The 18,146-nt window shown below is 37.0% G+C and overlaps 1 protein-coding gene across 1 annotated transcript in view; it reads left to right on the top strand.

Annotated features, from left to right (window-relative positions):
• CATSPERE (catsper channel auxiliary subunit epsilon) overlaps nucleotides 1-18,146 on the top strand; it is a 134,577-nt gene that overhangs the window by 104,363 nt on the left and 12,068 nt on the right. The window contains exons 16-21 of the mRNA XM_087963436.1: nucleotides 624-665; nucleotides 11,702-11,738; nucleotides 11,821-11,900; nucleotides 12,322-12,421; nucleotides 15,096-15,197; nucleotides 17,919-18,073. Coding sequence (XP_087819562.1) covers nucleotides 624-665; nucleotides 11,702-11,738; nucleotides 11,821-11,900; nucleotides 12,322-12,421; nucleotides 15,096-15,197; nucleotides 17,919-18,073 — 516 coding nt within the window. The remainder of the gene's footprint in view (nucleotides 1-623; nucleotides 666-11,701; nucleotides 11,739-11,820; nucleotides 11,901-12,321; nucleotides 12,422-15,095; nucleotides 15,198-17,918; nucleotides 18,074-18,146) is intronic.

Raw genomic sequence — 18,146 nt, 5'->3', positions numbered from 1 at the left:
TAAAACCAGAGTTTAAAAACAGAATTAAGAACAAAGTTCTTGTAAGAGTTACAAGTGAAAAGTGAAAATCAGAGTTAAAAAATTCAGAATTCTTCTATCAGTAGAGGGAGTTCCTACCTTGCTTGCCCTCTGTAAGGATAAAACATTTTTTCTTATGTGCTTTTAAAATAAACAGTGCACCTGGGTTTGCATTTTATTGCATTTTATTTCATTTTTGCATATAAAATGCCTTCCATTTATTAAAAATTGAAAATGTTATTCTGTTGAAAACTTGTTTAATAAAAATTATAAATAAAAAGTGAGAATTTTTCAAGGAAATTCTAGCCAGTTACCTTCTCATAGCCTTTTAAAATATTGTAAACACTTAAGAGTTTTAGCAGTTTACATTTGTTGAGAATTGTGTAAAATGTTTTGTTTGGTACTGTATCTATCTATCTATCATTGTCTGTCTGTCTGTATCTATCTCACTAGAAAGAATTTGATCTATAAATATACTTTTACAGTTTTAACCAACTAACCTGAAAATGTGATTTGGGGACACTGAAACAGAAGGTTAAAAGTCATGTTCAGGCAATGCCGTTTTTTAAAGTATTATATAAACACCTTTTTCTATTTTATCATAGGAAACCTTCAGTGTGTGAGAATTTTACCTTCACTATACCTCGGTAAGAAGTGCATAAGAATTACATTTATGCTAAACATTTAAAATGGTTAAAACTGCACCTAATTCTGAATATTGAGCTTAAAAATGGACCAAAAAGGCTTTTTTACTTATAATCTTCCCACAAACCAAGTAGCAAGAATTGATTTTAAAAAAGACAAATAGTGCATCACCAAAATGGAAACTCAGACTGGAAAACAAAAGAAGCTGAAGAACAAGAAAATCAAAGAATGCCAGATTAAGAAATACCACCTAGAAACAAGAAAGGTTAAGAAAGTCCTAGAAATAATAAAGCAACAGCTTTATTAGCAATTATAAGCATGAAGATCAGCAGATATGAAGCTCAAAATGCACAGGAACGACAGATGGCGTCTAGGAACCTGCAGTCTGCTCGTGGGTGGTTTCCCCCACATCCGGCGCATTGAAAATTGGGTTTACGATCTCGCTGGTCTCGCTGATCGCGCTCTGATCTGAGTCTGTTGACTTCTTCCTCTTCACTTTCCGATGAGGACTCGATGTCTTCGTGGTGGGCGGCTGTTGTGTGTCTCTCAAAGGATATTGCAGTATCGCTAGCGAGTTGGCGGTTAGTCCCATTTGCTCGGCGCATTCGGGCTGCTGACTTCCTGGTTGCTTCTGCTGCAGTAGCATCTGCTATGGCATCTGCGAGGGCAATGTTTCCTTTTGCCATAATCTTGCTTTGGATGGTGAGGTCTCTTAGACCTAGGACAATCCGATCTCTCATGGCTTCTTCCAGATTTGCGAAGCCACATAGTCCACCCAAATTTCTTAGGTCAGCTACAAAGTCCCCAATGCTCTCGCTTTCCCGTTGGTCCCTCTGGTAAAACTCGTGTCTTCTGATGAGGGTTGGAACTGCTGGGGCGTAATGTGCCCTGAGGATGGGAGCAAGGGTATCCCAATCCATTGTTTTGACTTCAGCCGGTTTTGCAAGCGCCTTTGCCATTTTAAAAACGGCGGGTCTGCAATGCATTAGGAAAACCGCACGTTTCTTGCTAGGTGTAGCATCCTTCAGATTATTAGTTTCCAGGAACATTTGAAACCTGTCATATACGAGTCCCAATCTTCGTTAGCTGGATCAAATGGAGCGGGTGGTATAACGCTGCTGGCCATTCTGTCGCCATCTGTGCGCCGTCAGCCACGTGCTCTGTCAATACTTCGCGAGTGCTGGGGACTTCCGGTTTGCAACCTTTCGGCGGCGGCAGGAATTCGCGACCGCGCGATCCCTGCTGCGTTCACCGTCAAGGTTCCCCCGATCCATTTGGATCTGGGGGATATAGCTGCCCCGCATAGGCAGCTGAAGACAGGGGGGATCCAGCAAGGGGTTTGGGGGTGTCGCAAACCCCCTCCTCAGCCGGCTAAACCCCCTTTTCCCGAGGCGGAGGAACGGCAGTCAGCAATGGCCGCCACGAAGAAAGCTGCAGCCGGACAAGCAGGTGCAGGAGGGAGGAAGCTGAAAGAAAAGTGAAAGTTGATTCTAACCGGGACAAGACGGGAGAAAATGACCTGGAATCTTGAAGGCTGCTAAGTATATATTGTTCCCTGTGAGAGTTTTTCAGCTGCGAATATTCTAAAGGGGAAAGTTTTTTCTTTGTTCTATTCTCCTTCCTAAAGTGACAGTGGAAAAAAACAAAAATCTTTTTGGCTGTGAGTGGGAAGGGAGAGTGAAAAAAAGAATTAGAGCAAAATTTGAAAATAAGAAGATTGCCTAGAACTGCAAAGAGTTTAAAAATTTCCAAAAAATATATTTGAAAAGGATTTGTGATTACTTTAACCCCAGAAAGAGAAAGTGAAGAAGAAGAAGGTATCTAAAAGAAATAGTCTGTTTGGATTGTTTGGTGACTTTGGAACCTTTGGAAATTACTTCTGATTAAATCATCTGGGTGGTTGTTTGGAAAAACTTTTTCTCTACACAATGGCATCATCTATGGATGAATTGGAACTTATATATCAAAAATTTGAAAGAGAAAAACAAGGAGGGGAAGATGGTCTTGACACTATTTTTCAATACTTGGAAATGGCGGTTTATATTTATGTGAAGCAGAATGAGGATGATGGGGACAAAGAAGAAGGAGAAGCCATCTTTGATGAACAAATTACTTTGACTGGAGAAGAGAAAAAGCAAGAGAAAAAGGGAAAAAGGTCTTTAAGATCTGGAAAAATAGCCCAAAAAGAGAAGAATAAGGTGAAAAGGGGACATTATGTTAAGAAACAACAGAAAGGGGGAAAGCAGAATAAAAGGGAGGTGGAGAGACAAGGGGTTAAAGAGGATAAGGAGAAGAAGAAACAAGAAAGAAAGGAAGGGATGAGAAGTCCTAATGGTGGGGAGCAAGATGTTAAGAAGCAAAATTTTTTTAGAGATAATGGATAAGCTTTATGGTTAAAGGGGTTCTAGAAAGATACATAAGACTGCATTTTTATACTTGTATTTAGAAGTAAACATAGAAAATTAGAAACAATATGTAACCTAAAATGTGATAAAATATTTAACATAAATTAGTGAAATTTTTGGTTAAGAAAAGGGAGTACTGTAACGAAACATGATTTAAGATTGTGATGTGGGGGGGTAATAATCTTTGAAAAGCATAAGTGTTCCCATAAAGGCATGATATTTAATTGAAATGGATAAAATGTTTAAGAAATAAATGATTGTTAATATTAATGATTAGAATATGGTATACTAGCGAAATTTCTTGTGAAATGAGAATTGAAGTAGAAGAAGGAGGTACTTTTTAATGAAATAATGAGCTATAATATATGATGAGGGATATAATATATAACTATGGAAAATAGGGCTCCCATAAAAGTATGTGATTTAATTGAAAAGTTGTTAGGTATAACATTGATACCAAATATGGTTTGGGTGAATAAATATATAAAACTTAGATATCATGGTTTAAGTGCTTATCACTTTAAGCACAATGCAGCAGGCAATTAGCCGATTAAGGGTGCGGTTAGAAGTTACTATATAAGGAAGCATTAGAAGCTGGAAAGCTTACTGTGAGCTGGCTGTAACTGTGTGCTGCTGCGACTAACTGAGATTACTGACTGTGAGTGCCTGTGACTGAACTGTTTATTGTTTGCTACTGTTTGCTGAATATCCAGCGTTTGTTTTTCTCTGGAGAGTGAAACCGGAGGAGGAGAAGATATCTTTATCGGCTGATAAAGATATTGCAAGGACTCTTAACTTGGACTATACTAGTGAGTCTTACTGGATGGAAATACTGTGAATGACTTAATGGACTGAATGACAATGCTTAAACTCTAACTGGATTAAAAACTATTTAAACTACAAACAGTGTTTGTGTTCAGTGTGTGTATACTCTGGGGCCCTTCCGCTCTCCTTTGGTTGCCTGGCTTGACTACTGCTGCAATACTCTGCTAGGGGTTAATTCCCAAACCCTAACAATGGTTATGGGCCCAGCAGCATAGTCTAACTAACCAGGATATAGCATAGAGAGTTGGTGTGAGTTGCACATTACTGTAAAAAACAAACTGTTTTAATTAGTTTAAAATAGTCAAAATATCTGAAGAGCAATGGCACAAGTAAATTTGTCACAACTGTCCATGATATCCAGGCTGGATGGAACAAACTATGTTTCATGGTCAATGAAATGTAGTTTACTTCTACGCAGAGAAGGTTTGTGGGACATTATAGCAAACCCACCAGATGTGAGTAGCTGGGATCCTGCTAATGATGATGATAAAGAAAAGTTACAAGACTTTAAACTGAAGAATGAGCAGGCTTTATGCATCATAGGACTGACTCTCTGTGATCAGCAGCTTGTTCATATTCGTGGAGAAGAAAATGCTGCAAACTGCTGGGAGAACCTCAGGAAGATTTATGTTCGGGACAGTGTAGGAGCACATATAAATCTTACACGGAAGCTTTTTCAACGCATCTTCAGAGGAATGGAGATATGTTAGTTCATTTAAACTGTATGAAGAGCATTTTTCAAGAATTGCAAGAAAAAGAGCTTATATTTAATGAACTGCAACAAGTCTACATAATATTATCTTCATTAGATCAAAGCTATGATGACTATGTGACTTCGTTGGAAGTATTGCCAAAAGAAAGTCTCTCATTAACCGAGATTACAGGCAGGCTACTAGAAGAAGCCAGAAGAAGGCGTGAGCGTGACGAGCTGAGAGAAGATAACAAAGAAGAGAAATTATCTTCAAAGCTTGAAAGAAACCAGCAAAGCAAACTAAAGCACCCGGAAGAAGAGAATTTATCTTCGACGGCATACACAATTAAAAGTGTTTTAATTGTGGAGGCAGAGGACATTTGGCAAGGTTCTGCAAAAAGAGAAAAAGCCAGAATGTAAAAAAGCCAAAGAAAGCATTTGAACTAGCCACGTTAAGCAACTCTGATGTGAAGAATAATTTATGGGTGGTTGACAGTGGCGCATCCCACTGCATCACAAGAGATAAGACAAAATTTATAAAAATGTCTAAAAGTTCTCAACATATATCTCTTGCAAACGGCTGGAATCTTAACGCGAAAGGTGAAGGTTTTGCACGTTGTCCGTACATAAACCAGGATATAAAAATGTTGTATGTACCGCAACTAAAGTTTAATTTGCTTTCAGTAAGGGTATTAGATAAATTAGGTTATGTAATTACTTTTAAAGATAATAATTGCATAATTGAAAAAAGATAACAAAAGGGTAACTGCAGCTTTAAATGGAACATTATATGTCTTAGATAATAGTAAGAAAGGGGAGGCACAAACTGTATTTAATAATATAAAGCCTCATGAAGAATGTATCCATTTATTGCATAGGCGTTTGGGGCATGTAAATTTTAAAATGCTAAAACGTACAGTTGAGTTATCTGAAGGAATAAGGTTAAAACCTTGTGATAAATATTTGCGTTGTAATGTTTGCTGTGAAGATAAGAGCAAGGTATTGCCTGCAAATAGGCTAAATGGTTTCAAAACAAAAGAACCTTTAGAAGTAGTATTTGCAGACATAATAGGTCCAAAGAAACCCAGTATGGGGGTGCTAGATATATACTGAGCATTATGGATCATTATTCTAGATATGGGTTTTGCTATTTAATGAAAAGCAAAACTGAAACATATCAACATTTTTCAATTGGCTTAGGTTTGCTGAAAGAAAGTCTAAACGGCAACTGATAACCCTGGTGACAGATAATGGCACGGAATTTATTAATAACAAATTCCAGAACAGACTTAAGGTAGCTGGAATAGAGCATAAGAAGTCTGCTCCATACAGGCCAGAACATAACGCTTTTATTGAAAGAAGAGGCCAAACAATACAGGCAATGGTTAGAACAATGTTAAATGATTCTGGGTTACCTGATTCTTTGTGGGGGAGGCTACAATGTGTGCTAATAACATATTGAACAACGTTGTTAATACAACAACAGGTGAAATACCATTTACCAGATGGCATGGCAGGAAACCTGATCTAAGTTACCTGCACACATTTGGTGCACCAGCATGGGTGCATATTCCTGCACAACTCAGAAAAAAGGGCAACATAGAGCTAAAAGATTTTTCTTCGTTGGTTATCAGGCAAACCATAGGGCATATAGATTTTGGGAGAAAGGCACATCTAAAGTGTTATGTAGTGCTAGTGCCCAATTTCTAGAACATGAAGGATGGGAGAAATTAGAACAGGATGCCAATAAAGATGTAATTATTGAATCCTATAGAAATCCCATTAGTTATCCCTGTAACTTTAAAAATAAAGTAAAGAGACAAATACAGGATGAAATAGTGCCCATAAAGGAAGAAACAGATTCAATAGCTGAACAGGATGAGGAAGATGAACAGGCAGTAGTTCAAGAAAGTCCTCCTGTAAGCCCTGTAATTCCCAGAAGAACTACACGTGTATCTAGACCGCCTGATAGGTACCAGGCTAACACAGTGTGCCAGATTAATCAAGTTCCTAATTCTGTAGAAGAAATTAAAAAGTATCCTAATAAGGAAAAAGAAAAATGGTATGCAGCAATGAATAAGGAACTGAATTCATTAAGTGATATGAAGGTGTATGAAAATGCCAAATTACCTGTAGGAAAGAAATCCATTGGCTGCAAATGGATATTTAAGGTAAAAATAGATAAAGATGGTAATTTAATCCATAAGGCAAGGTTAGTAGCCCAAGGTTTTAGACAGAATGCTAATGACTATGATGAGGTGTTTGCACCTAGTCTTAAGGCAGCAACCTTGAGGGCAGCTTTAGTGTGGGCAGCTAGTAAAAACTATATAGTTAACCATTTAGATGTGGAAACTGCTTACTTGCACGCCCCATTAAAACATACTATTTATATGAAAAAACCTGATGGTATTAAAAGTGAAAATAAGGATAATAATGATTGTTGGTTGTTAAAGAAAAGCCTCTATGGTCTTAAACAATCAGGCTATGAATGGAACCAGTATATTGTAAAGGAACTAGACAATATAGGATTTAAAGCTGGTTTAGCCGATCCATGTCTGTTTAAGAGGGAGACAAATGGGAAAGTATCATTATTATTACTATTCACAGATGATATTGCTTTGATAACTGAAACTAATGATGAGGCAAATAAAATAATATCATCATTAGGAAAGAGAATAAAGATCAAGCAATTAGGGAGATAAAAAAGTATCTCGGTTTGAATATAAAGAAAACACGGAAAGGTTTTAAGATATCTCAGGAAGATAAGATAAGCAAATTACTAAAAGATTACAAGATGGAGCTTTGTAAGCCAGCTAAGACTCCAATGAGTCAGGAGTTTAGCAACACTGATGTACAAAGTCCTGAGTTTGATAAGGTGATTTATCAATCTTTAATTGGTAGTTTGAGTTATATTAGTAATTGGTCTAGACCAGATATTTCGTACTGCGTGAATCAGTTGGCTAGATTCAATTCTGCACCATGTGAAAGACACTGGATTGCAGCTAAGAGGATATTAAGATATCTTAAAAAGACAATGAATTATTCATTGTATTTAGAACCAAAGGGTGATTTAATTCTGTGTGCATATGCAGATGCTAGCTTTGCATCAGAAAGAGACACTAGAAAGTCGACTTCAGGAACAGCCATAATGCTGGGTAATACATTAATAGGCTGGAAGTCAATAAGACAACAGCATATAAGTTTGTCTACTATGGAGGCAGAATTCTCCTGTTTATCATTGTTATGTACAGAATTAATAATGTATAAACAAATGTTAATTGATATAGGTATAACTGTAGATTATCCTATAATTATACATGAAGATAATCAGGCAGCAATTCAAATGGCCACAAATATTGGAGTAAAAACAAGGAGCAAGCATACAGATCTAAGATACCTAAACGTGAGACAATCTGTAAGAAGTAAGATGATTCAGCTAGAATACTGTATGTCGGAGGACAATTTAGCTGATAATTTTACTAAAGCCCAAGGTGCCAGTAAGCACCAGGAGAGTTGTGAAAAATATGGGATAAGATTGTAAAGGTATTATATATTTATTTCACCCAAAAGGGGAGTATGTTAGGTATAACATTGATACCAAATATGGTTTGGGTGAATAAATATATAAAACTTAGATATCATGGTTTAAGTGCTTATCACTTTAAGCACAATGCAGCAGGCAATTAGCCGATTAAGGGTGCGGTTAGAAGTTACTATATAAGGAAGCATTAGAAGCTGGAAAGCTTACTGTGAGCTGGCTGTAACTGTGTGCTGCTGCGACTAACTGAGATTACTGACTGTGAGTGCCTGTGACTGAACTGTTTATTGTTTGCTACTGTTTGCTGAATATCCAGCGTTTGTTTTTCTCTGGAGAGTGAAACCGGAGGAGGAGAAGATATCTTTATCGGCTGATAAAGATATTGCAAGACTCTTAACTTGGACTATACTAGTGAGTCTTACTGGATGGAAATACTGTGAATGACTTAATGGACTGAATGACAATGCTTAAACTCTAACTGGATTAAAAACTATTTAAACTACAAACAGTGTTTGTGTTCAGTGTGTGTATACTCTGGGGCCCTTCCGCTCTCCTTTGGTTGCCTGGCTTGACTACTGCTGCAATACTCTGCTAGGGGTTAATTCCCAAACCCTAACATTAGTAATGATTTAAATGTTTAAGATATGAATGAATATTAATACTAATGAATAGATTTGTATTATTTTTGATAATATAGTATAATTTTAGAATGTACCAGACAGAATCCCAATATATGTCATGTGTTTTATATTAAGTATTATAAATGTAGGGGAAAGAGATAAAGGCATCATACTCCATATAGTGCACAGGAGAAGTTTTTTCTTTTTTTTAAAGAAGGAAAATAAAGGGCTGGCTGGAATAGAACAGACAAAGAAGAATAAATATTATGATATGAATTGAGAGGAGATAAATAAAATAAAATAAAATTGAGAAAATTTAAAGGAGAGGAGAAGACATATAGAAAACTGAAAATGTTAATAAGATATGAAATGGTATGTAAAATGAATATGAATTTGAATTTGTGTCTGTACCAAGAGTTTTAACCCGGGACTAATCAACTTTCAGATAAGAGATTTTTTATGCTTTTATGTTTTGTTTTATGTGTATCTATGTATTGTTTGTCTTGAAAATAAAACTTGTTTTTTTTTAAAAAAAAAAAATACTTCGCGAGTGCTCAGTCAGCTCTATCGTCTCCGAATCCCATCCTCGTCGCCAGTGTTCTGTCCTGGAGAGTGGGCGCAATAACGGAGACGAGACATCGAATAGTGACTCCAACTCTTTATTAGTGACTTCAGAAAAAACAGCGCAATAAGTCTGGCAGCAGCAGCTCCTTTTATAGAGCTCGCTGCTGTCAAAGCGTCCAATGATTTAAGTTTGCCACGCTTGGAGCGTCCAATCGCGACAGCCCGTTAACTAGCCAATCGGATCAGTCCGGAACGACCAATCACGACCCGCTGTTCACGGACCAATCAAATATGCAGGATTATGAGCCTGCTGTGGAAGGGGCCAGTCAGGTTTGCAGGCTTACGAGCCTACTAGTTCGGAACAAAACCTGCAATTTCAGTTGAATAAGAAATGTTTCTAAAAATCCAACACAGGCTTTAGAGAACTAGTCAACACCTAACGAAGAAGAAACAGCACAGTTCTGATTGCATACAACAAGAATGCAACTTGAATAAAAGATGAATAAGAATTAAAAAACCATCTTAAAAAAACTTGTAATAGTAGCAAAAGTGGTGGATTAAAGGTTAAGGAAGATCAAGAACTGATCACCACCGAATAAAGATGAATTGCATGGTTTTTGGTTGAAACATCTGACTAGTCTACACCCACTCATTGCCAAACAATTTAATAGCATACTGCAAAAGGTAAAATTGATGAGTGGTTAATATCTGGCAAAACCTACCTGATAATGAAAGATCGAAGAAAGAGGCCAGCACCTGGCAATTATCCACTTATCAACAGCTTTCAAATTGTAACTGATGTGGTAGCAGTCCAGTAGCATCTAGCTCAGGGCTTTCAAACTCGCAGTCCATGGGCCGGATGTATCACCTGCTGGCCTTGCCCATGCCTGGTTTAGCAAAAGTGGAAAAAATCATGATACGTCACATGATGACTCCGTGACACCCTGATCTAGCTGAAAACAAACTTTTCCCACCTGAGCAGAAAGAAAATTGCCCAACCATCAGAGGGTCACCTCCTAATCAAAAGATGATTTTGGAAAACTACAAAAGAAGGAAGATCAACTTGAATATAGCATGGATTAATTACAAGAAAGCATTCAATTCCCTGCCATATGAGTCAGTAGAAACATCAGAAGCTTTCTGCAAAGATCAAGGACGCAGTGAAAGACACAGTTGCTGATGAATAATGATAGACCGGAAAAGATTAATATCAAGTTGACACAGCTTCTGGGGTCAGTAAAATGAGGATCCAGATTGTTGGGAGCAGTAGGCTGATATTGTAAACTGGCCAGAGGGTGTTGTAAAGCACTATGGGGTGGTATATAAGTCTGACTGCTATTGCTATCAAAAGAAAATATTTTCAAGGAAACTCACTATCACCACTAGTGTTTGTTTGTTGTTCCACAGATTCCTCTATCAAGTCAAACCATGGCTATCAAACAACAAAAACACCTGCCAGACTACCCCACATCATTTACACGCACATGCATTTAAACATGGAAAAACATTTAAAATAAAATTGCTGCTCAACATTGCCTGTACATACAGCCAAAAAATTGCAATAGAATGTGGACTGGACAAAAATGCCACCCTCGCCATCAACAGGGAAAAAATAGTGAAAAGAAAGAAAGAAAGCCAGATGTCCTAGGGAGATAACTTAAAGACTCTGGATGAAAATAATTACTATAAATAGCTGAGCATCCTTCAAACTGACAACATCAAATGCACTGAAATCAAGAAGATTAGAAGTGAACACAGTATGAGGAAGATCTTAAAGTCCAAACTCAGTGGGGAATGTACTATTGAGACAATTAATACACAGTAGGAATAGTGGACCAGACTCAAATAGAACTAAAAGCTCTAGATAGAATAACCGTTGCAAAAGAAAATAAAGATATTAATAGGACAGCCAAACCAATTGGAGCACCATCAGCATTGACAAAATCACAATGAGTCAGTTGCAAAAGGCAGCTATATTAGGAACAATTTGCAATCTGTGACAATACCTAAACACCATCAAACATCTACCCATATACCAGGTTCTTTGGAAAGATTTGTTAGGTGGATAAAAATTCCAAATCCAGCCTAAAGATGACTGACTATGCATGCAACTGACTACAATAATAATAGACATTTCATTGGCACATATCCTGGAAATATCTTTAATTATTGATAATAGTAATTAGATTGGTTGTTTCATATCCATCCTCTACATTTTCATATGTATAAAATACATTGTGTAGGATCCATCAAAAACCTGGGGACTCTATATTCCTTACAAAGTGGTGAAAGGCTGAATCATTTATCTAATGCAGATGGCATAAAGAATATTGAATGCAATGTCTAATACTGGAATATTACAATTACAATTCAGAACTTCTTTCTCTCATATTAGAAAGTATCTCAGAGACAAAAGACATAAAGAAAACAAGGTATGAATTACTAATTTATTTTAGTGAATTAACTGATGCATTTTTTTTGTTTTTTAACCATGCTAAACTGTCTTTTTCATAGGAAGTGATATTTGATATAGGCACATATGGCTGCCCATTACAGAGCCATTATACTCAGGACTTTCATCCTCAGGTTGAGATGTAAGTAAAACTAAAACAGTGTGAATGAGAAAAAGATGCATTAGGAAGTATGTATTATAGACCGTTTCCCCAACTCTTCATGACAAGAATTGAAGGAGTCAAAAGAAATCAAGATGGTGGCCACAACTGTCCTATTATAGACCTACCCCTTTTTATATGTGCACAAAGGAACAGATTCCAATCACATAGTCACTACTGTCATCTTGACTTTTTAGACCCTTGTCCCACAAATGTCCCTGAAAGGGGAGGAGGGCTCTCTCTGGTCTGTGGAAAACTGTTCCAGTATTATTCGACAAAGGACAAATGCTAGCAAAACTGGATTTATTGGAAAGGAGGTAGACAGAAGTTACATACACTTGAATCCTTACTATGGCTTTACACTCTTAGAAAATATACGGTATTGTTCTTCTGTTGTATACAGATATGGGGGTGATGAAATTCCCATGCCAGTTGATGTAAACTATATATTGTGGGAGATGAATGGAAGGACTGACTTTGCTTACAGAGCAACTATGGAAAAGGTAAATTGATTTATGATTTTTGTACTTTATGTGTTATCATTTTGAAATAAGCTATTTGGATCAGGTTTCTTTCTTAGGAAGAAAGGCAGAGAAAAAAAGAAATTTATAATAATCCCCTCTTGGTTGTTTATTATAAGACGGGATAAAGAGAAACTTGCATAGGCTTTCAAGATTCTGTTATTCTACTCTACAATAATAAACTGCCATTTCTGGTATTCTTTAGTGTCTGTTTCTTACCCTGGCCTACTCCTAAAGTTGACAGTTATCTTCCCTAGGACTGAGAAGATACGGGGAAAGAAAGTTGAGCAGAGCTGTTTCTTCTACCTATTGAAGCCATCATTTCTTAACAAACAATCATTTTTGGAGATAGAAACAAAAAGCAGTGGTTTTAGATTCTTTTGAGTTGTTTAAATTTTTCATAATCAATTTTCCCAACTACTATTCTTTCACAGTTGTATGCAGTGGTGGCTGCTGAGTGGTCGGCGGAGTTCAGGTGAACCCCTTGCTGTGATCTCTGGCTGGGCCCGCCCACCTGCCTTTGTGCTATGCTTTCCCTAAATACCGTGTTGCCGGCGTATAAGACGACTGGGGGCGTATAAGACGAGCCCCCAACATTTCCACTCAAAATATAGTTTTTGTTATATACTCGCAGTATAAGGCGACCCCCCAACTAACTTTTCCCTCACCCAGAGTGCCCAGGTGTGTTCCGCATCGCCCTGCTGTACTCACCGGAGCTGCCTAAGTCGATTAGCTGTCTGTTTGAAGCTGTGTTGCAGCCCCAAAGTGGCGCGTGCACTCACAACCAGCAAACCCCCTATCAATGAAAGTGCAGCCCACCATTGGCATACCTACAAATCCAATCAAGATACAAGAAAGACAAGAAAGAATGGGACATACAGAGAGAATTGATGGCATTGGATAAGATGCTATTAGGAATGTGGGGGAAATAATTAACAGAATATACAACTATCTACTAGAATATAAAATGGAGGAGGAGCAAGTCAAAGAAGTAATGATAAAATGGGCTCAAAATTTCGGTTATAATATTGAGTTAGACAATTGGCAAAAGTTATGGGAAAGAAATAGAAAATTAACATTGACAACTTTGTATAAAGAGAACCAATATAAAATGTTTTACAGATGGTATCTTCCTCCAACTAGATTGGCCAAAATTAGTAAAAGTATATCACCACATTGTTGGAAATGTAACATAGAAATAGGGACCTATTATTATATGTGTTGGAAATGGATAAAAGCAAAAAAAATACTGGTGGAAAATAAAGGTTTGGATAGAAGAGATGGTTAACCAGAAAGTAGAGTTCAGACCAGAAACGTTCTTACTGGGAATTATTAATGTGAAATACAGTAATGGAACAATATATTTAATGATACAAATAATAACAGCTGTGAGATTGGTGTATGCCCAAACTGGAAGAATGAAGATACCCTTACCGAAAGTGAAATAATAAGGAAAATATTAGTCTGTGCAGAGATGGACAGACTAACTTTAGAAATCAAAGATAAGGGTAAGACAGAGTATTATGAAGTCCGGAGTAAAATGTATCAATGGCTAGAGTCAAGGAAAAAAACGGTTGACACTTTATAGGAATGAAAACTAAAGTTCTTCTGCAGCCACTTGTAGTCATTCACAGCCGGACACCATGTCAATGCCACCACTCATGGCAAGAGGCTATATGTTGTGTTGTGCCATTGTGCGCATGAGCGGTGGCACTGCTTTGATGAGCCATCTGGCATCCTGCCATGAGCGGCAGCACCAATGTGACAAACCACATGGTGTCCTGCCATGAGTGGCGGCATCAGCACGGTGCGCCAGATGGGGTCCAGCTATGAGCAGCCGCAAGTGGCTGCAGAAGTTGGGCAGCAGCGCATCAGATATCATAGCATGGGATGCCTGTTACAGTGGTCCTTAGGTAAGTGGGTGCAAGGTGTATGGGGCAGCTCTATTCCCCAACTCCGCCCTAACTTGATTTTTACGCCTGCGCCTCATCCCATCTCGTACAATCAGAAAGCGGGCGGGGCTAACCTAGGGCTTATTTGTGGGATGGGGCATTTATGAGGCACAGGCATGAAAATTGGGTTAGAGATTGTTTTCAGGGTAGGTCGTATTTTTGGGGAAATATGGTAAGAATCCCACTTGACTTTACATTCCAAGAGGTCTGGCTCAAGGTCAGCGATCACATCATTGTGGTTATCATGGACACTATGATTTTTCTTATATTTTATGTCAGAAAATATATTTCCTATAGTTTAATCTTTTTTGGAATTTCAGTCTTGTCTTTCTTTTATTCACAATTTTTATTACTTTTATATGTTTACTTTTTTTCTGTAAACTATTTTATTATTAATATAGTTGTTGTACAAATGGTTGTTAAGTGAGGACTACCTGTAACAAAAATTCAAATAATCCTTAGTGTATAGAGTAATATTCTAAACATATATATATATATATATATATATATATATATATATATATATATATATATATATATATATATATTTATTATTATTATTATTATTATTATTATTATTATTATTATTATTATTATTATTATTATTATTATTATTATTATTATTATTACCAGAACTTCATAGAGTTTATCTATTCTTAGAATTCTTTTCTTGGCTGAGCTTTGTGTGCTTATCTTTTTAACAGGTACATTGTTTAAATACTGCACAGACTTGGAATGAGATGATTAAATTATATAATAAATCAATTGAAACAATTGAAGATGTAGATGAGATATGGGGACCTCATGTAAGCATCAACATATAACAAAAAATATAAGTAAAATCAGTCTTTAAATATATATCTAATACTATTTAGTTATTAATCTTTATTTAAAATAAAACAAGCATCCAACTCTTATAGGTTACTTTTAACTTTGTTATTGATTTCTGAGTTGTGTTTGTTACCATAAATATTTTTCTAGATGACAGCTAAGTGATGTAACTCAAGAGTGCAAACATAGTGGAGGAGATTTTGTTGTTAATCTGTCTGCTGTTTTATGCCTTTGGAGCTATCAGAAGAATTGCAGTGATTGTATTCCTGAGTGAGAGGCAAAACTGAAGAACTCCCCTGAGAATATGGAAGTATAGGAGAAATGAGAAAATATATTGGCTCTGACAATATATCATAGAGTAGGAATGAAGAAGTGATTTTCTAGTTGGTTTACTATTCCTATTCTACAGTAGGAATGTGGATTTGATATATCTAGTTGGTTTTAATAGGTCAGTTAAAGTGGCTTGTCGGGTGTTGGCTTCCTTAGGAGAGGTGTGGGTTTTCTTGTAAGTGTTGATTATGGTTACAATAGGAATGATGCTATAGGGAAATCATGGCTTTGCAGGAAACTCTGTGATTGATAGTTAGATGCCAGTTGTTGCCTCTTTAAGTTTAGCGGGTGGAGATGGAGGTAAGCAAATTATGACTATCATAGAAAGAAGAGATATGGTGGGAAATGTTGGGCAAATCATTACAGTGTTGTTGTTTTTTAAAAAAAACTTGCAGCTTAGGGTTCGTCTATACCAGGGGTGTCCAACCTTGGCAACTTTAAGACTTGTGGACTTCAACTCCCAGAATTCCTCAGCCAGTTGCCAAGGTTGGACACCTCTGGTCTATACTTCTGGTTCCACAGTTTCATAGAATAGAATAGAATAGAATAGAATAGAATAGAATAGAATAGAATAGAATAGAATAGAATAGAATAGAATAGAATAGAATAGAATACTTTATTGGCCAAGTGTGATTGGACACACAAGGAATTTGTCTTGGTGTAAATACTCTCAGTATACATAAAGAAAAGATACATTCGTTAAGAATCAAGAATCATAACGTACAACACTTAATGATAGTCATAGGGTACAATCAACAATCAAATCATACTAGGAAACAGTCAATCTAAATAGTAAGGATACAAGCGATAAAGTTACAGTCCTACAATCACAAGTGGGAGAGGATGGGTGATAAGGAGTGATGAGATGATTAACAGTAATAGTAGTGCAGACTTTGTAATAGTTGAATAGTGTTGAGGGAATTATTTGTTTAGCAGAGTGATGGCTTTCGGGAAAAAACTGTTCTTGTGTCTAGTTGTTCTGGTGTGCAGTGCTCTATAGCGTCGTTTTGAAGGAAGGAGTTGAAACAGTTTATGTCCAGGATGTGAGGGGTCTGTAAATATTTTCACAGCCCTCTTTTTGACTCATGCAGTATACAGGTCCTCGATTGAAGGCAGGTGGGTAGTAATTGTTTTTTTCTGCAGTCCTAATTATCCTCTGAAGTCTGTGTCTGTCCTGTTGGGTTGCAGAACCAAACCAGACAGTTATAGTGGTGCAGATGATAGACTCAATAATTCCTCTGTAGAACTGTATCAGCAGCTCCTTGGGCAGTTTGAGCTTTCTGAGTTGGCGCAGAAAGAACATTCTTTGTTGTGCTTTTTTGATGACATTTTTGATGTTAGGTGTCCATTTTAGGTCATGTGATATGGTAGAACCTAGAAATTTGAAGGTCTCTACTGTTGATACTGTGTTGTCTAGTATTGTAAGAGGTGGTAGTATGGGAGGGTTTCTTCTAAAGTCTACCACCATTTCTACGGTTTTGAGTGTGTTCAATTCCAGATTGTTCCGGTTACACCACGAGGCAAGTTGTATAACCTCCTGTCTGTATGCACATTCATCGTTGTCTCGAATGAGACCAATCACTGTTGTGTCATCAGCAAACTTCAGTATTTTAACAGATGGATCGTTTGAGATGCAGTCATTGGTATATAGGGAGAAGTGGAGGTAGCACACAGCCTTGGGGGGGGGGGGCTGTGCTGATTGTACAGGTATTGGATGTTATTCTGGCTAGCTTCACCTTTCATTCCTAAATCTAGGAAGTTAGAGGACTAGCTAACTCAAGTTGGTCCCGGTAAATGCCAGCTCCATTTGTAACAAGACATCAGTCATCTGTGGTGGGTGAGTTGTCAGTCTCAGGCAAGGACATAGCATTTTGTTTAAGAATCATCTACTCTTCTTCCTGGCAGGACCACTTTATGTGGTGGTAGTCCTTGTTACTGGGCTTCTTTAGGCAAAGATGAATTGGAATTATCTTTGTTTTGGAGCCATTGGTGGGTGATCTGGATATGGAGAATATGACAGTGTGTACTTCGCCATAGTCAAATCACTTCCTTGTTCAGGTGAGGGTTATTGCCATCTGGGAGCTCCATGATATAGGATAGTCACCTTAGAGACCTCATGGATCTAGATGGTTTCCAGGAGATTTTCCCTGTATTGTTGCGGGTAGCCATTGCATTCAGGAAGATTATGGAGAAGAGTTGTGGATTCTCTTAAGGCCCTTATAATTAAAATAAGTAATTCTGAAGATGTTTTTATTTTCTGTGTCTTTATTTGTATTATAAAGTAAAATGGACACAATGTAAATACTTATATTTCATAATCTAAGTTATGTTATTAAATAAATGAACACATCCATTTTTCTTTTCAGAATTACAAGTCCTGTTTTAAAAAAAGACCACAACAATTAAGGAAACTGGATAAGGCATATGAGATCTTAAATAATTCTGGTGTGAACTTTTTAACTTGGCCTCAGTATACCAGTACTTATATGTTCAAGCTGATAATAGTGGATCCAAATTTCAGGTTAACTTTTAAAATTTGATTTGAATGTGATAGATATTCATTATTTTTAACCTCAAAGGAAGATTATTATTAT

Source organism: Notechis scutatus, chromosome 1 (assembly GCF_049901735.1).
Source record: "Notechis scutatus isolate UNSWTSFEM ecotype Mainland chromosome 1, rNotScu1.2, whole genome shotgun sequence".
NCBI classification, from domain to species: Eukaryota; Metazoa; Chordata; class Lepidosauria; order Squamata; family Elapidae; genus Notechis; species Notechis scutatus.
Note: the sequence above shows the minus strand (reverse complement) of the source record. Positions and strands in the feature narration are given on the sequence as shown.